This window comes from Rhipicephalus sanguineus, chromosome 2 (assembly GCF_013339695.2).
Source record: "Rhipicephalus sanguineus isolate Rsan-2018 chromosome 2, BIME_Rsan_1.4, whole genome shotgun sequence".
Classification (NCBI taxonomy): Eukaryota; Metazoa; Arthropoda; class Arachnida; order Ixodida; family Ixodidae; genus Rhipicephalus; species Rhipicephalus sanguineus.
The window spans coordinates 84,656,103-84,675,776 of record NC_051177.1 but is presented as its reverse complement, the minus strand read 5'-3'; the positions used below and the strand labels follow the sequence as shown (position 1 = coordinate 84,675,776).

General features: G+C 43.4%; 2 protein-coding genes across 2 annotated transcripts in view; one reads left to right on the top strand and one right to left on the bottom strand.

Annotated features, from left to right (window-relative positions):
- Nucleotides 1-9,300, top strand: part of LOC119383262 (protein cramped-like) — an 83,061-nt gene extending 73,761 nt beyond the window's left edge. Inside the window, exons 19-20 of the mRNA XM_037651325.2 lie at nucleotides 452-604; nucleotides 4,822-9,300. Coding sequence (XP_037507253.1) covers nucleotides 452-604; nucleotides 4,822-4,935 — 267 coding nt within the window. The 3' untranslated portion in view covers nucleotides 4,936-9,300. The remainder of the gene's footprint in view (nucleotides 1-451; nucleotides 605-4,821) is intronic.
- A 6,224-nt stretch (nucleotides 9,301-15,524) lies between these two features.
- Nucleotides 15,525-19,600, bottom strand: LOC119383261 (steroid receptor RNA activator 1). Its single transcript, XM_037651324.2, has 6 exons — nucleotides 19,531-19,600; nucleotides 19,024-19,200; nucleotides 18,077-18,273; nucleotides 16,944-17,052; nucleotides 15,986-16,056; nucleotides 15,525-15,912 (listed from the first exon to the last, which is right to left on the bottom strand). Exons 1-6 carry the CDS (start codon nucleotides 19,547-19,549, stop codon nucleotides 15,820-15,822), a joined length of 666 nt encoding a protein of 221 aa, XP_037507252.1. The 5' UTR covers nucleotides 19,550-19,600; the 3' UTR covers nucleotides 15,525-15,819.
- Nucleotides 19,601-19,674: the final 74 nt, after the last annotated feature.

Below are 19,674 nucleotides of genomic sequence, written 5' to 3'. Positions count from 1 at the left end.
GACCACTTCCAATCGGACGTTGTCTTGGGCAAAGTTCGACCGTAACTGAGCTTGAAAGGCAGCTTTGCCGCAATACCAGGGTGTAATGAGGTGAAGCATATTGAAAATCTGAAGGGGGTCACTTTCAATCTGACGTTGACTGTATTTGTTTTTGGGAAGTTCGAATAGTTCGAATAGTAAAATTCCAGTGCGAATCGAATCGAATAGCAAACACTATTCGAAAATTATTCGAAATTTCGAATATTCGCACACCTCTAGAAGGTACATATCCTGGTCTGTCTGTCTTTTTTTTTTCTTTGCTTCTGAAACTAGTGAGCCTCTCCTAATTGAATTGTCAGTGTTCTTTTGATAGTTCTTTTTTGTTTAATTTGGCATGTGTCTGGCCCTTAGATTGTTGCCTTCATTATTGCATTACCATTTTCATTGTCTGACCTGTTTACTGTTCTCTCAGGGTTCAAACTTCTCGCTGAGTTCCCTGCTGAACACACTGGACTCGCCACTCAAGGTGACCCCCCCTGTAGGATCACAGTCAGTGGTGCCCGAGCCCCCTGTCCTAGCCTTAGAGAACTCTAGCCTGGACTCCATCTCAAGGCTGGCGCCTGACGTGAGTGGCCCAGAGCTGTGACCTCTGGGAATCGAAAAACTTTTGAGGGAAGCGTGTGGGGGGCACTGAGAGGCCAGCATTGTACTCATTGTAGTTTCCACTGCTGCTTTCGCCTCATTGTGTGAAGCTGCACAGGGTACGGGGATGTGAAGGGTTGCAAGAGTTGATGGGAAGGGATCGTGAGGGCGCACTGGGATACAGAGATGTTAGGGCTGATGGTAAGGACTGTTTGTGGTGTGTCTGTAAGAGGTTTTTTAGTAACTGAATGTGGCGACGGTTTTCTCTACACTGCAGTGCAACAAATGGAGATTTGAAGTAATGACTGTGCAGCTGATTGCACAGCTCACTGTTATACAGATACGACTGTTGCACGTGGTAATTTTCTCTCTAGCTCTGCGGCTTTGTCAATATTGCTTCAGTAATATGTCGTTTGTGTAGTAGTACAGTCGAGTCCCACTGTAACGAACTCTGCTACAATGAAATTTCCGCCACAACGAATAATTTTCGATTCCCCATCAGCTGCCCATAGAAAACAATGCGAAAAATGTCTCGTCACAATGGATACTTTTTTGGGTACTTCCGCTTCAACGAAGCGAGTGTTACCACATAAGGAAAAGGAGCTTGCCTAACATTGACGCCAAATTTCACGAGCAACTCGACCATTTCTCGTTGGCTCATGACTTCCAGAGCCGTGCGGCCTCATCGAAAGACCTGTGTCTTCATCGTAGATCCGCTTTCTGCCACCACACGCACATCCCTGTAAATTTTTCGCCATTGAGATGCTCGGCAACAGATCGTCCATCCACCATGATGCTGCCGGCGGGTTTGATGCCCATGCAGGCTGTGGCAGAATCGTTCAAGATCTTTCGCCCTGTTTTTTACGTAGCGCTCAAAACAAAATTACTGCTTCTCGTCACCAGCTCTGCGATCGTGAATGACAACCATGGCGTTATGAAGGCACATGCACGGCCAGCGCGCACCAAGTCCGAACGTAACTACATCTTGCCATGACCACTGCAAACACAAATGCGGTCGTGTCAACGCGATCACGGGTGACCACAAAAGTGCACGCTCATCCAACGTGCACCGACTCAACGTAATGCTGCTTGCTGCAACACTGTGGACAAAACAGCGGTAGACGCGATCACAGATAGCAGCAACGCACTTCTGAACGCATGTGCACGGCCAGCGTGCATGACCAGCGCGCACAGATTGAAAACGGAACTACCGTTTGATGCAACCACTGCGCAGGAAACCGCGGGCGCTATCGTTGCAATCATCAATAGTGAATAAGCTCTGAAGGTACGCAGCTAACACAGAGGAAGATTAAAGGCAATAAAGTCATAAAACGGCACGCTGTGTTACGGTTTTCCTGTCATTCACTTATAACAGAGCTTCGGCACTAGTTTTCAGTTGGCCTCTAGCAAAGCTTTGGCACACTCGTTCACGGCACTGTGCACTCGGCACGCTCCGAGGTCAGTCTGAATACAGTGAAACCTCACTGATACGATCACAGCTCATACGAATTTCGGGGCGATACGAATTTTTCGTTGGTCCCGGCCAAGGCCCATTAGCCTACAATGCAATGGAGTACGGTTTTGCGAACCAATTTTCACCCGGTGACGTTTGATACGAACGGACGCTACCGCACAGGTACGAAGAGGTGCTGTCCGTGCTGTCCCGGAAGACTCGCCAAGCACGTGCGAGTGCGGGAACGCAAGCGTGGGCATGCGCGCCGCACCGCCAAATTGTCAGAATCACGGTGTCAGAAAAACACTTTTTTTACGGTCAGAATAAACCTTCAGTGACGCGTCACGGCCTCTGAGATTGTGTGCGCAAATCTTTGAAGCTCTTAAGTGCCTCCGTGTGCCTTTGCGTTTAGATTACAGAGGATATTAGTGCCATGCTTCTTTTTCTAACGCGTTGACGTGGGCTCCTGTAGTTGTACTGTGTTTACACATGCATGCCTCGGGCATCAGACATCCTATGAAAGGTGGACAAGGACCGAAAGAAGACCAGGACGGTCTCTGCGAAGGAGTTACGCCTCACAATGTCAGCATGCGCGACCGTTGAGGTTGCACTTGTGCGGGCATGGCCGTAAATATTTCAAAAACATCCCCAACACCTCCGCGATAACAAACTCATAACACAAGACCGTGGTTCTGTAATTTTGTGGCTTTGATCCATCGCGTCAAAGCGCTTCTTTCGTTACTTTTGCTGCAGTACTCCGCTGTCATGCAAAAGAAAAAAACATACTAAAATTTTAAAGGAGCTGCTGCTGTCGCTGGTCACAATGCACCTGGTTCATTAATTAAATACGCGCGTACGGGTCATATATTTATGAGTGCTGGTATGATTGCCAATATCTAAAAACTTAACTGACAATCATTCAGGGTTCTTGCGGACGTTGCTGCGGCCCTGAAAAACAATAAATGAAAATGTGCGCCAGCTTTCTTTTGTCGCATGCTAATTTTCCATGCTTTCTGCTGATACAAATTTCGGATGATACGAATATTTTTGGTGGTCCCGTGAGATTCGTATCACCGAGGTTTCACTGTATTGTATTTTCTTGTGTATAACCCACCCCTGCTTATAATTGGCACCCTCCACTACGAACAAACCACGGGAGGAAAAAAAAACATGCCTCTGTATTGATGCAAAGCTGCCTTCATTGCATTACCACGAAGGCGTGTTGTGAAGCCAACTTGCGAACCAAAATTCACATATTACCCGCACCCCGAGTTCAGTTTTAAATTTTCTGTATATTTTATGCATGTTATATGGGAGAAAATACATTCACTCGGTGTGCAGCCAAGTACGTTTGAGTTAGAGAGAGTTCAGTGCAAATGATAATGCATGTGCTTACTGGGACCAGAAGACTAGTCATAATCATCAGATCTTCCTAACTGTTGTGGTATATATATGAAATTTCGCTGCAACAAAATTCCGTGACAACGAACTTCTTCGCGCGCCCTGTCAATTTCGTGGTAGCAAGATTTGACTGTATACCCAATTTATCCACTGTAAAATTTTGTTTCTTAAAGGGCTCCTAAACCACCTTCGATATTGTTTTAAACATTTTAAGTAGAGCTGTGTGAATAGCAAAATTTTGGGTGCAAAGCGAATTCGAATATTAACGTTTCAGTGCGAATTGAACTGAATATTTTTCTAATATTTCTCGAATATTGTTTTAATACCTCGAAGCAAAATCACAGAAAGACGTTGCAGAGGATTCCTAAGCATATTCTTATGAGATAGCAACAGGAAAGCCTTTCTTGGCTAGGTTGGTTAAGTGCTGGAGGGGTGGTGTTCCCTCGTTTTCTTATCAAGAATGAGGCAATGCAGAGGCCGAATAGTATTTGTTTACATGATTTGGTGCAACTAATGTGGTGTCGACAACAGTCCACACGTGAAAGGAAGAGACGCTATTTCCTCACCCTTTCTTCCTTTTTCAACTGCTGTGGAGGCCCAACTGATGTGGCGGACAAGGGCGCGCTCTCTTTGAGTCCAGAGTGCCTAATCTGCCCCATATAGGCTAGTCAGTGTATAAGAGCATCTGAAACTACGGATGCCGAAAATTTTCGGTGTCCGATTTTTTTTACTTTCTGCCCAAATTTCAGGCATCTTATCATCTCGTAGGTTCAAACCAGCGCTTTTGTGAGTTGATCTGTTTGCGGCTGTGGCAGAGTCCAAAAGGCAGCTTTGCCGCGATGCCAGAGTGAGATGGGGTGAAGCATATTGAAAATTTGAAAGTGCCACTGTCACGGCGCAGTGTGGCAATGTCTTTACGGATAAGCACTGGAAATGCACGGAGGTGTGATGGCGACGGGAAGCAAACGCGCCAGTAGGGCTTAATTGCTGATAAGCCTTCTGATGAGCATCTTCAGCTGAATGCTCAGCAGTGCCTGTGGCCTAGCAGAGTGGTATGTGTCAGATGCACCGCTCCGCCGTTGAAGTGTACCGCACAGACTCGTTGCCTTCACAAACGTAAGCAGCTTACTATCGCCGCGCCCGTGTGTGGTCAGGAACGGCTTGGGACCGCATTTCGATCATCAAACGTGTGTAGCTCGCTATTAAGACATCAATTTGAAAAATTATCGCGGCCACGTGTTTGTTCTAGACTAGTGCACAACTGCAACACCACAACTAAACTTCGGGTGGTTTAGGGGTGGTTTGTCATAAAAGTTTGCTGGCATTATTTTCCGTTTTGTTTCTAGGTTGACACCCAGCTGCAGTGCCTAATGAACGAGAACAGTGTGGACTACGTCGCAAAGTTTGCTGACCTCGCTGCACAGATTGCCTCGTCCAATTCAGAGGGCAAAGCCACGTAGAGAATGGGGATTTCATTCTCTCGACTCACTCATCTGTACATAGCTGTGTACCATAGAACTGTTGGAAGCCATAATTTATTGCACTTTTGTAGTGTTCACTTTGCTAAGGGTGTAAATAGGACCTGTGCTGTGTTTACTGCGGAACGCAATACCACGATGTGGCACGAACACTTTTGTGTGTGTTACAGGAAGCCCGGAAGGTTTTGCTACTCTTTCTGCCCTTTCGTTTTCTTCTCGTTACAAGTGTTTAAAGTGTGCAGAAGAGTAGCGCAGCTGTGTGTAGTAGACAACGATTATCTGTCGGCTCACGTTCATGTACGGTTCACTCCGACACGGTTAGTGGGCAAAAGCTGTCTCGTGTGTTGAAGCTGTCGCTGTCATGTGTATTCTCGCTGGTCATTGAACACTGCTGTTGAGCTTACCGAGATGTGTTTGGGTTTATCGGAAGTCGCAGCCAGTTAAATTAAAAGTGTCAGATAATTGGGATCATTTAGTGTTCACTGCGTGACCAACTGCCTTCAGGAGCCCCATGTTTGCACGCTATGACACCCATACGAGTGCAGCTGTTTCGGGAGCTCACCAAGCAAGGTGCAAGCCAGTAACATACCTTCTTTAGTTAATTTGTCTCTAGCAGCTAATGGCAGGAATAACACAGACAAACTTTGCTACGACAAAGCTGCTCCCAAAAGAAAATGCCTGTCATATGTAATATTTGTTATAATCATATACATATTAATTTTATGCTGATATTGGCAGCATTTAATATTTACTTTGTTGTCTCGTTTATATATAATTTGTTATAGTTTTGTTAATAACATTGAAATTTGACTGACTGCAGAAAACTCTAAAGTGGTCTTGTGCACATGACTCAAGTGCTCCTGCTGAAGTGGCAAAAAGAGCTGGGAAAGCATGCTCCAGGAGACTTTGCCTCGACTTGCTTACTTGTTTGACTGTGAGGTCACTGGCAATGTTCGAGCCATGTGGTGAAGCATGCTTTCGGGTTCTTGTGTATTGTCTGTTTCATCGGTATATTGCTCTTTTGATTCTCAATTGTTGAGTCGTACAAATTGCAGCACTCTTGTTAATCTAGCCAGTACAAACGGATCTCGACAGATTCAAAGCCAGTGTTCTGTGACCTTCGATATTACACTCGTGACACCAGTAGTATTGTAGTAATATGGATGGAGGTGTTAACCGCTGTTTTAATCGTTGATTTTGTTGAAGAGGTTATCTTTAAGGCAAAGTACAAAAACCTCTGCTGCAGCTCTCTCAGCAAGCAAAGTACGCAGACCACTTTAGAAAGAGTTCTGCATTTATGCTGCAGATTTATATTTTACTTTGTTGCATTTACTGGAAACTGTCTCTTGAGATGGCACATAGGTAACTCGTCTTGATTGGGAGCTGCTGCAATTCACCTGTCAATTTTAGGCCACATACTTGGGACACAAAATATTGCAGGACGCTGGCTGCTAGTGCTGGGTGCTTCAGACACCTTTCCTATGTCTGAGCCTCAAAAGGCCCCTCATCAGACCCTTTGACAAAGTTTAGTTATACAATGGAAACCTATAGGGCATTTTACTTGTAATTTTTCAGATTCGTTAATTGTTAGACAATGTAGAAAAAGTTGAAATGTCATGTAGCCAAGCTATTGGGAGGTGAACCACTGCCAACAAAGGCTCTTCGCTGCTCTGCCTTGACTGGCATCCTTTTTCAAAATTGCCTTTTACAAAATCGGAGCCGAAAGACTGCGTCACGCTTGTGTTACAAACCCAGCCTTCTCTTCTTCGTTCTGTTTCTCTTTTTTGTTAGTGGTGTACTTCCAGTTGCAGCATTGTGCATTCTTCATTGAATGGCTTTCTCATCACCTGCTGTAGTCGGCAACTTTGCTGGCAGTTTGTCTAGTGTGGAAAAACTTGCGCATGTGACTTGTACTGGAAGCAGGATCTCCTTGAGAGCAAAGGGCACGCTGGCTTTTGGTTGAAATTTCAGCTATTTTTATACTGTTTATTGCTTCAATACTTTGCGGACAGGATTGTTGGAATACGATGTACGTGTGCACTGCACTTGTCTGTAATTTCCAAATCGCGAGGGGCCCTTTATGAGGTATAAGGAAACGCACTTGGCTCAATGAGATTTCATGTGTTTCACCTTCTCAGCATATTATGATTCACACTGCAAGGCTGCTCGTTCCAACATTTCAAATTCCAGTGCAGACAAGTTCTTTAGGTAAAAGAAGTATTGTAATGGTTTTCCAACAGCTGGCAGGACTACCCCTGCATTTACTTATGCGAAAGAAGCGTGCCATTCATTCTGCCTGGTCAAAGTACAGGAGTACATGATGGTGACCTGCGCAACGGCATTCAGAAAAAAACAAATGATGCAATTATTCAGTGAATTTTTTTTTGTTAAACAATGATAGCAAAAAGCCTTAGAAGGCTAATAGAATAACTTGCGGGTTTTTCACATGAAAAGGTGTAGTATTTGTGTGAACTGTAAGCACCTTGTGTAGTGGACTTCAATGACATTGTAACGGAAAAAGTGTGCTACGGTTGTACTACAGCTTGTTGCCTAGCTGGAGATGTCGTGGATTTAGTACCAGTCTCTAAGTACATACGGGGACAAAAGTTTTGCCGTGATGGTGACACGAGCTTTACGAAAAAAGAAAGCTGTATTCTAGCTTTGCCCGAGAAGATAGTCTGATTACAAGTCTCAGCCTGCAGCAGCTTTTGTGACCCACAAAGTTATTCATTAAATTAGAAGGGCCATGCATTAACAGAGCAGTTCACGTCGCACAGACTTTTGTCCCCTGGAGTACAAGATTCTGTCGATGCAGACTCTGTGACTCGGAAGCGTTTACGTGTCAGTTGCGACAAGAGTACACAAAACAGTTCACTGAGTGTACTAAGCCGGCATAGTGTAGCAATTCTATTACTAGCATCGTTTCTTTTCATGCCTCACCAGCGCCCGAGTGCACTGTTAATGCGATCAGTCGGCCTTGCATGGTAGACGATAAGAATTGCATAAAATTGAGCGGAAGGATCGCTACATTACGTCAGCTCTGGTTTCTATCCGATTTTATAAGAGTAGAAACGTACAAACAGTAGCGTTAGCAGTTTGTCGCTTTCATATCCAACTAATGTTGTCAATTTGGTATATGATTTCAGTTTGTGGAAATCTGAAGAGCTTTGTATTCTTTAAAAGCCTGCTATTTGCGGGCAGCCATAATAAATTTAGTGACGAGAGCAGCCAGATTTTCTCGATCTACATGAATAGGAGCGCAATAATCACTTTCTGCTCTTCCCTTCATCTCAGTCATTGTCTTCGGTGATGGCAGTGCTGGTAAAATTGCCCAGCTCTCTTGCATGCCTCATCTTTTTCTTTCCCATATTTTTTCTTTTTCCTTTTTTTTTTGTGTGTTTCCGATGTACCTCAGACAGAGCTCCCCATAAGGCAATGACACAAATGAGATTTGTTAGCCCTAGTTATTGTTTGTTTCCCTAGTTATTCGACAGATCTGTAAAAAGGTACATACACATGATAGCTTGTGTGTTAAGGAAAGAAGGGAATTTATGGGCTCGTTTTTCTTTTTTAGACACTACCTTAATGAAAATTTGTGGCCACAAACGATCACCTCGTGACCATGGTGTCAATGGGTTGCTGCCACCTTACAAAGCCTGAAGTTTCAAAAATGGTGGGAAGGTGACTTCTTTTTGAAAAGACGGGAAATCATCTCTGCATCCTCTTTGTTAGCCAAGTGCACCGCATCTAACTACAAACTTGGCTTAAGTGTTCACGTATCTTTTTCAGTAAATATGCGTGTACGATTTTTGCAAACAGCTTTTATTACGGTAGCAACTATATGGCCATTCCAGGCGCATTTTTGCAGTCGCCGCTGCCATTGTGTTCCGTACTAATTCCAAATTGATAACATCACCTAGTGCATCATATGTTCTTTGTGCGAGTGAAGGCACATGAGCGCTGCAGACGAACGCCACTCCAGCAGAGATTAAACAAACCAGCCATCTTTGTCGCGCGGAAGGTGTGTGGAGATGGGAGCCGGAGGGGCTGGACTGCATGGGTCTGGCATGAACTGCATACTTTGACAGAGCGGGCGTGGTCGCCTATAGTCACGTGCGCCGTGCCCTGTATCGTTAGAGGCTATCAGCAGGTGGCTCACAGCTTTGTACATGTTGTGTTCTCATCACAGAGTTTGTGTTGAAGACATAGGGAAGTGACATGAGGGAGTCTACATGAAAAGGAAGAGCGGTAAAAAAGAAAAAAAAAGCGCTGGGGCGGGGGGCTGCCGTGCAGCGTCTACAACGACAGTGTGGCCATTCGTGGGACTGTAGGGGATCAAAGTTGGGGGGGGGGGGTTGCGTTCATTATGCAAGTACATTCATTGTGCAAGTAAATATGGTAGCTCTTTTTAAAGTTACTGTAATTCTAATAATTAGTCACTTGGGTTATGTTTAAAATATTGACGTAAACTGCACTGTTGATGAAACATAGACATTTCCAAAATGATGTGGGAAAAAATTGTTTCTAGTTATATATATATTAAAGCACTGATTTTTACACATATTAGGTAGCATGCAAAATTTCCTTTATCCCTGCTCCCCCTCCCATAGAAACTATTGTACTCACGAATTGAAACACAATGATTTAGGGCTATGTAATGCATGTACTTTTGTTACCAGCATTTACAGTTCGTGTCATAACGGCATGATTTTGACTTGGAACACTTACATCAGAGCCAACACCAGCTTCAGTGGCCAGATTTTCAGCGACAAGACAGTTATCCCGAGCAATTGCTCATAGCAGTCGTTATGCTAAAAACGAACAATGTCACATTTCATTCCGCGAGTACTGTACATCATAAAAGCAGCAGCGTATTAGAGACTGACCATGGTACGACAATGTTGGCGACAGCACCTCCATTATTGACTCGTACAAGTTTCTGTCATCTCGTATTCCTTAAGCCCACTTTCAGTTTTGTATTGTCTAGCAAACCATTTCTTCCAAATTGTTCAGCTTCTGCAGATTTCCACAAACCATAAGAGGAATTTTCACAATTGAAAGAACAATTAACTCTAAAAATCCCTATTATGCTCTTGTACCAGCAAATTCCCGTATCAGTACTCGGGGAGAGGGAGAACAAAGCTATGCAATTGTGACCAGTGGTTTTATACTTGTGTTTTCAGATGAGCACTTGGATACTTGTACTATGAGTGCTGTCTGTTGCGATTGTTTGGCTGGAATATAGTGCTTGAGGAGACGTGGACATGGAATACAGTAAAGTGCTTGTGTCTCTTGTATGTTTGCAATTTCCTTTTGGTATTTCTGTGACAACTGCCTGGTATTTAACGACACTATGAAGTGTCTCTGACAGCCCAATGTGCTTCAATGTGCTAGACACTGTGGGGTTCTATTTAAAGGAGTACTGACACATTTTGGAAGCTACTGCATGCTTTTCATGAAAACTATTTAATTAAGGTGATGTAGCGTAAGTGTAAAGTTTGGGGAACACTTTCCTTAACCCATATATGCCCAAACTCAGAAAAAATGACAAAACAAATATTTTTTTTCACAAAAGGTGTACTTTTACTCTCAAAAGAAAGCACAAGTTTTTTATTTATTGCCAGTAAACGCAACAGTGTTTTTCAAGCCCTCCTACACATATAGGACACTGGGCTTTAGGGGTACTATATGCGGGTGTGGTAAGCCTTGAAACATTTCACGTGCACACCGACATTGCACTTCTTCCTCTCCATGACGTCTTTCATACAAAGCCCGCATTTGCCCGGAGAAATAGGTCGGCATTTCACCTCCACTTCTTCCTCTCCATGACGTCTTTCGCACAAAGCACGCGTTTGCCCAGAGAAAGTGGTCGGCACGTGGCAGCATGGAAAGCAAGCAATGTCTAGGCTTGCACACGTTGAGAACGAGGCCTGCTTGATGTGCTGTAGGTGGCGCTAGTCATCAGCTAAAGAAATAGCGATGTTAGAGTGCATCAAAGAAGCGTCCTATATGTAGGACACTGGGCATATATGGGTTAAAGGGGCCCTGCAACACTTTTTCAACACGGTCACAAAACGCTGCCGATCGGTAGTCGAAGCTCCTGAGAACACGCGAGCTGAACGTTATAGCACAGCATGCGGCCTGAAATTTACAATTCTCAAAGTCAGCTAGAAATCGTTCCCTCTTCTCTCGACAAATGATGCCATATACCCAAATTACCATGCCATATACCCAATTTCACAGCCATTGGCTGATTTGAGCATCGCGAGCTGCATAGTTGCAACGGCCGCCACGTGCCCGCGCTCGCGATCACACTGAAAGTAAGCTACACGTTCGGAAAAAAAAAAGGAAAAAGAAAAAGTGCTCAAGGTCATGACGTGCGCGTGATGTAACTGCTTTCCCCCGTGCCATTCCTCCCTGCTTCCTGCTTCCAGCGCGCTTGTCAGGACGAGAGAAGAGAGAAAGTAATTACAGCGTGTGACAAATCTCTGTATGTAACTCCGCTTGTACTCGACGGACTCTAAAAGTTTTGCGACGGTCGTTCATGAGGCAGTAAACTCCTTTAATAAAGCCATTCGATGGTTACTTGGAAAAGTGTTGCAGGGCCCCTTTAAGTTAAATTAATTCAGTACAAATGTCGAACTTGAGAAACCAAACCCAGCATCACAAGACATTATTGTAATGACATGACACAGCAAAGTTACTTGCGTCACATAACAATAGCAGGGATGCAACAGCTGCGCCAATTGCGCCAGTTTGATACAATTCCTTATTTTTGCGCCAAGCTGAGCCAAAACCGTGAAATTTGTTAAAATTGCGCCACGCTGCGCCAAAATGCCCGACCAGCTTAAAATTTTCTCAGTTGCGCAAATTTGAGCGAGAAATGGAGGCCGCGTTGGACATCTGCAGTGTGGGCACCGTTATCCAATACAGACGCGCAGACCCTAACCTCCCCGCGAAAGAAAAGAAAATGTCAGTTTCACCGCAAGAATGAAGCAATGAATGTGATAGCAACATATTGTAATGTTATACGAAGTGAGGCTGGCAGCAAACTCTTTTGTATCCAATCTCACGTAACTCTACAAAACGTTGGTGTAAGAGAATACGGCCGCTCCAGGGAACAATGCTCTTTCTGCACAGTGTCTTCGCATTGAGAGCGCAGCACGTAGCAGGATATACGAGCCGCCCGCTGATGGCTGTCGAGATAGCGCGCACACCAGCGATCGCGACCGCGCCCTTAGAATCAAAGTTCAAAGTTGCTGCTCGAGCGACACCGCCCCTCTCGCGTCTTTTCATGCTCGTTCAAGACGGCCGGTGCGTTTCCTCTATGCTTCGATGGCAGGCTTCCCGAGCGGAGTGGTGTTATCGCATGCGCCCTCCGAGCGACGGAGATGGGCTGGCTCGTTTGATATCTGCTTCAGCCGCGTTCATCGCCCACACTCGCACGCTTTTACCCGCGGTAGAGCATACTATGCACAGGGATATGTTATCAATTTGGACTTTATACGGGAGATGACGGCAAAAACTCGTCGAGAGTGTCCATATAGTTGTTATCGCAATAGAAAAGGACAGTAGTTCTCAAATTTCCTGATGCTTGTTTTACTGCGTGCAGAACGCTTTTTAAGCCACTTTTGCTGCAGTACACTGATGTCCTGCGGAAAAGCATACTGAAATTTGCTATTAGTACTAGCTGTCAGGGACACAGCACATTTTGTTCCTGAATTAATGATTCGTGCACGCGCCGTGTAATTACGAGTACTAGTATGATCACTGACGTCTAAAAAATTATTATGTGCACTGTGCACGAATTAGCTTAAGTTGAATGGTTTTTGCATATTTTTGTTTTCTTTTCTAAAAGTAAGCCTTCTTTGTTATACTGCTCTATATTTGGGATTTCGGGCTAAAAGATTTAGGTTTCACTTTTTCGTAACCTGCTCCAAGTTTGGATTTTTGTGCTCCAAAAGCAACATTTTGCTGCTCCAAAAATTGCTCCAAATCCTATTTCGGCTGTTGCATCCCTGCAATAGGGCTAGGTTTGACAAAATTCATTAGAAATATTTGTCTGGAAACCACTGACAGTAGCTGACCCGAATGAATACCTGAATGCTTCAAGAAAGCTATTCACTTTGTTAATGGAACACTTGACAATGTATATTTGCTGCTGTGAGGACATTTATGTTACTCTTGTTGTTCCATTGGGTAATTTCATAAAGATTAACCAGCACACCTGTAGTGATAGTTTAGGTAGACAGCACGTGCATCTCATAGCGTTTCAGGAGTTCGCGTGTGGCAGTAAGTGTGCCCTGCTGCTCAGTTGTGCTACATTTTTTCTGGGATTTGAACTTTCATCCGATGCAAGAAAAGCACGAGCCAAGAATGCCACGTCAATACTCCTTTGAAGCATCAGTACTGTTTCAATATAAAGTTGCTTTTGTATAAGTGCTCCTTGATTCACTGCAGAACTTCGGCAGCAGTTTTTCTTACAAATTTAGCGTATGAACCCAATTCTTTAGGCAACATATAAATGGGTCATTTCTGTACTTGTACACCACAGCTGCTGACATTCCCCATAATTCGATTTTATGGCAGACATGGGTGTTCATTGCTCAGTTACAGAAAGGTAACAAGAGTTCACTGCTGTTGCCACTGGAGATTGCTTTCTGTGATTTGCGATGCTTGGCCCATGCATGTAACAGTGCTTCGATATATTTCATGCCAAGTCTTCCATTAAGCAGGTCCTTTGAATTCTGTTATGCAGCTTTTGTGCCTTTCTTCTCTTCCTTTCTTTCCTCTGTTATACATTGTTCGCATATTTATTGTTGTGAAAATTATCGTATTCTATGTACATATGCATGTTGGAAAAGGATATGTAGGAACATTTAGCAAGCATCCACACGTAGGTAGTGAATTCTCGTATAAGCACAGTCGTTTGAGAAGGTCGTTTATTGTGAAGCAGCTGCAAGCAATGATTCTGTGTTATTGTAGAGGCTAACATGTTCAGCGGTGGAAGTGGCTCTGTCCCATTTTTTTTGCGCTCCTAAGCAATGTTCAGCAACTAACAGTTATTTAGCTGCCTCAGCCACAATATCACCTTGGACTAATGTAGTACAGCAACAAACTTTCGACCCACAACTGTTAATTTTCTTTTGCGAGACTGCGTATGATGCGACAAGCAGCGACAGAAATGCTGGTTAAGTAGCAAAGTGGACTCTTTTTTTTTTTTTTGTAGCTGTACTCTTCTGGTTGCTAGAATGCACGCTGTACATAAAATTTTTTATAGGCTCTGAAAGATTACCACCTCTTGTGCAGCACGGCATGAAAGTTACACCACAAAGTTCGTTGTTTTGTTTGTAGCGAACGGACGACCATTTCAAAGGAGTCTTTATCATTACGAAAGGATTTTTTTATCTCGCATGACGTCACAAGACCCTCATTTAGAAGTATTTTTAGCAGCATTTTTCACAGCGAGTTTGATTAAGATGCGAGGCTGAATGAGCCATCACAGTTTCTCGAAACTGGAAATTTTTCTGTAAAATATTCATTGAAGTTACGAGTGTGTTCTGCCTTTCGCGAAAGGGCAATAAAAAGCTTTTTGAAACAAACAGATCTTGTGTGAATTAGTGTCCAATGACGTTCTATTTTCAGGTTTGCGAAGCCAAGCATAGTGTTTATTGAGCTTAGCCAACACATCCTGTTCTTCACCTTACCTTGTGCTTTGCCGTATGTGCTCTGTCTTTATCATCACTGTGCTTTGATATTGTGTTATGGTACTATGCCCTGTTGTTCTGCCTTTTCGTTTTACAGTTGGTACACTTAATTTATTCTGTGGACTGGCTTTAATAATTTTTCTTTACTGGATGCACGTACCAGCACTGAGACCTTAGGGTTGTTTGTGGGCATGTTCATTAGATGACCGACTGATTACAGAAGCCTATATCTTTCAAACTAGCTGAAATTATTCTTCTTCTGTGCTCCTTTATATACGGTACGTTATAAATCTTGATTGTCAAGACTTGCTTGAGTTTTTTGTGATATTTTGTTGACTGTAAGCCAGATTTTTAGTGCAGCATAAGCATGTGCGACATATGAATGTCGTATGCATGCCACCTTCTTGTGTCCTTACCTACTCTGTCTACTGCTATTTTTATTCCCATTCATTTTTTTTCCTTCTCCTTTTCACACGTTACACCCCCTCTACCTCCATTTATTACTGTTGTAATCTTTGCTCTATTCTTGATTCACTCTCCTCTGATATGCCTTTTTTTTTTCAGCACAAGCAGCTGCTGTTGCACTTTTGATGGCAGTTGCTAGCCAACTTTTTTTTGTCTGTGATAGATGCTAATGATGATAATAATAATAATCATGATGATGATGTCCCTGTGGCAAAATGCTTTAGGTGAGCTTCAAAATACAAGCTGCCCTCCTGTCTGAGGGAATACACTTTGCAGAGAGGGGCGCATGAAGAAACAGTGCCATCCCTACTTAATGCCATTACAGGAGGTACATCGCCAGATACTAAGACATGTAGCAGCATCCAAGTTATTGTTCCAAGTAACAGACAAGAAACAACATTGACATCAGATCACAAGAAGCTTTTATCACTGAAGTGCACAGGTATACCACAAAAGCTGTTATATTTCTAAATTTTGCCACGCATCTCACAACCGCAACAAATGCCATGAGGTCTGAAGTGCCATTCGTGTCAGTAGAAGTGCCCATAAAACTTTACCCAAGGATTGCCTTCGCAGGAGAAAGTTACTCGCCTTTTTTTCTTTCTCAACATCCTACAAACGGCCTCCTTTTAAAAACAAGAGTAGCCTGCATCAGCAGGCTTTTAAATATGCCTAACAGTTTTTTTAGCAGAGGTCAAGTGGACTCCTGCGTATCACTAGCAGGCTTTTCCTGTGCTTCCTGGGCTGCTAAGATTAGGTGCTTGATGCCAAGCATCCACTGGCTGACCTGCGAAAATGTTGACAGTCAGATATGTCGGGGCAGTACACAACTGGCGACGTTAAAAAAACAAAAAGCTCACCTCGCTTACATAGTCCACCATTAGGGAAATGTGAAGTGCATTTGCCTTCTCATGATTTCCATTTAGAAGCTCTATGGAGAGGAGAAAAAGTACAAAATCTGAAACTAAGTTTTTTTGTTTGATGTTTTCAATGTATGTGCATCTATCTTAAAGGGACACTAAAGAGCAAAACGATTTTTCGCATGTTAGTAAACTACTCTTTCACGATACCAAAAACACCATGCTTGCTGCAAGAAGGCGCTTAGTAAGCGAGAAAATGCGCAAAAACAAAATGTGGGTGGCGACGCCACCTTGAAGTTTCCGCACCATTTGCCGTGACGTCACATGTTTTGACGGCGCCTACTAATTTTGTTGAGCCAATGGCACCAAAATACGATAAATACACTTTGAAATCCGTGATGTCACGCGGAGAGATTTCGGCGCGAACTTTAAAAATGAAACTTTGAATTTGATTTGCTCCTCCATTAATAAACCTGTGATGGCGAAATTAACGACATTAGGATTCTCAGAGCACAGTTTATCGATCTAAACCGATTCATTGTTTCTCTTTGTGTCCCTTTAACATTACTCAGTTCATGAAAGAAAATTTTTTTCAGACCATCAGTTGCAATGACGCAAAATCAACTGGATACAAAACAAGTGCTATTGTGGCCAAAAACAAGAGCTCAACGAGATCAGAGTATTTGGAAAACAGTGCTTGGAGGCACTGAAACACAGTAGTGTGGCAACTAAGTTCTATGCCATTCTAATGCAGTGTAAAAAACAAAAGGCACTTTTATGTGAAAGCTATAAAAGAAACTAGCAATTGTCTCCGCTTCGCTTGGTGACAAAACATTTTTGTATTTCGCTTCAAATGTAGAACAAGGTCGTGATGCAATGAATTACAGCTAAGAAGTTAAGAATCACAGGCAAGCGGATTGTGCTGAATTAAGAAATGAATAGCCAGCTGCGTACTCACCCACTGCTAACTCGTGCATTCGCTGCTGCACTGGTAGGCTGAGCTTTCCCTGCTCCCAAACACTTTTGAGCACATCTAGCCGTTTCCTTACATCATCTTGCTTTCTTTTCTGAAATTAAAGATGCCATGTTAGCAGTCTGGGCACAGTTTCAATGCTACAGAATGAAAACATCATTGCTTCAGCTGAACACTGCACCACTATATTTTGCCTTTTTGTCACATACTCCCAAGTTCATGTGATAAATGGTCTGGTGTACTGAGCGAAACATTTTACCATTTTACTGGGCTAACAGTGTTATCTTGGATCTGGCAAGGTATTGTCCATGTTCTACAATAAAATTTAATTTTGCATCAACTGTAGTCAAACACATCCATAACAACTTGCTTAGGATTCTCGAATGTTGTTTTGTTATGCAGGGTACTGTTGTAAAAGATAATGCATTTTAAAAATACGCTAGCAGGAGGCTAGTTTATGCACTGTTTCAAAAATAGACAATGTGCAAAAAGGACATCACACAGGAGACAAAGACTACACGTGCAAATGTGATTTCTAAGAAATGCTTTCTATTGCTCATAATGGTGTTCACTGTACGATTGCTTATGAATGATAGCGATTCCTTTGGGTCATATGGAATTGCATGCAATGTGGGTTACTTTATTTAAAGTAGGGTTTTTGACTACATGACACATGATCGCAGTCTGCTCTCAATGTGCACAAAACTCCAAACTGCAAGAAAAAAAAAAAGCCATAATTCTGTGATCCTCATCTCGTACAGCACTAGGCATATGTACAGTTGAGATATGTTGAAGAATTCCCCATAGAAACTCTTCTTATTTTTCACCACTGGTCCAGCTGCAAAACTCTCCCGCCATTGTGGTCTAGTGAATATGATGCTCGACTGCTGACCAGAAGGTCGTGGGATCGAATCCCAGCTGCGGCGGCTGCACTTCGATGGAGGCAAAATGCTAGAGGCCCATGTGCCTAGATTTAGGTGCACGTTACAGAAACCCAGGAGGTTGAAATTTCCGAAGACCTCAATTACGGCGTTCCTCATAAGCACATTGTGGTTTTGGGACATAAAAAACCAACAATTATTATTAGCTGCAAGACAGTGATGTTGATTTGTACTGACCTCCATGTTCGGTGCGCATTGTGCAACAGCTTTGTCGAGGTTGCTCAATGTCTCCTCCTTGAGGCTTTCTGGGGAACAGGTGGGGTTTGCCTTGGGAGTGTCATTCACCCCTACTGCCTCCTTTTGGTAATCTTTATTACTAGCTTCTGCGGGGTCATCAGAGTGGGATGCTTTTAAAGGTGAAGGCACTGGCGGTCCTGATGATGAAGAAAAAGGAGCAAAATCACGGTAATACATTTGAGATGTAGGGCTTTGCTTCAAGATAATTAGCATCTCATTATTAAGGTAACCAAGTACGAAGCATGCGGAGTAATACAGACAAGTAACGAGGTCAGTGCTATTACACTCGCTCTGTAGAAGCAACGCAAGCATTCATAAGATAAAAGAGTCTGTGCAAATTCAAACCAAAGCACTGTTTATTTCTGTAATGTCAATGTCAACAGGTGTTGACACCACGATTGTCTTTTTTAACAACTGTTATCACCACTGCAAAAAAAAAAAAAAAGAGCTAGCTCCTGAACACGGCAATTACGCTACTAATGAATCGGAAGACAGCTCTTGCTCGGAGGAAATCAAAACTAAAAGAAAGTGCATCTGAATTTAAGCGCTCTTGTTGAATTATGAAGGTCTGTTTATTTACGAATAGTTGTTAAAGCGAACTTGGCAAAATTCGCGCGCGACGCCTCTGACCTTCTACAGTTTAGTGAATGGGTTTATGCAAAATCAGTGAACTATTCATCAATAAATGAGCTAGGACTGTGTACATGCGAATGACTAATAAATAGCGTTAAGATATGCACAAAGCATTTCTCGCGTCTTGGTCTTATTCTTACTTTTCCTTTACTAGAGCGGCGTTGAAAAGTCACCCCCTTGAGAATGAATGGACTGCAGTTTCGTGCCATGACAGCATGCACATATGAATGTGTCAAGCTCCTATCTATACATACCTGTAGGAGGCGGTGCCGAGGCTGTCACAGATGGTGCGCTCTGAGGTTTTATACCATCCTGAGGATAGGGAACCCTCTTGTTCAGGAGGTTTCGCTTGGGCGCGGCGGCAGCGGGTGTGCCTTGGACTTCGGTGTAGGCGAACACCGGAGGATCGTTCCACGCCTTGTCATCGTTACCTAATCAGTCACCAGAAAAAACCCCCCAAAATTAGCCCAGCAAAGAGGCGCTTCAAAAGCCTCAATATGCATCAAACAAAATTCGGGCCGCGTTGCTGCGCTAGAGTCCTCCGATACATGGTACGACAGCTCTGAAAACAGCTGGTTTCGCGTCAGCATGTCAACGCGTGTAACAGGTGGTAGATTCAAAACAGGAAGCAATCGACGCGCGAGCATTAGCAAGAAGGAATTCCGCGACTGTCTTTGGAGTTTAAATCCAACGCGGTGCAGTCGAGCTAACGGAAAAAACGAGTGAACAGTACAAAACGCGAAAATGAAACAAGACATCACCTGGCCTGAGCGCCGCCATGTTTGTTGTGACACGTGCTCCACGTAATTTTGAGCTTGCCTAAAATTAAAACAAACAGAGTACGTTGTTACGTGTTAGTAAATATCATCAAATGACTTGAGAGTTAATTAGTTTTATTAACGTGC

Bases quoted from the DNA above. Each gene is read 5' to 3' on its own strand.
- LOC119383261 (XM_037651324.2), bottom strand. The intron at 16,057-16,943 runs GTGAGTACGCAG...TCCTCTCCATAG, and splicing joins AATGCACGAGTTAGCAGTGG to AGCTTCTAAATGGAAATCAT. The intron at 15,913-15,985 runs GTGAGCTTTTTG...ACATTTTCGCAG, and splicing joins TGGTGGACTATGTAAGCGAG to GTCAGCCAGTGGATGCTTGG.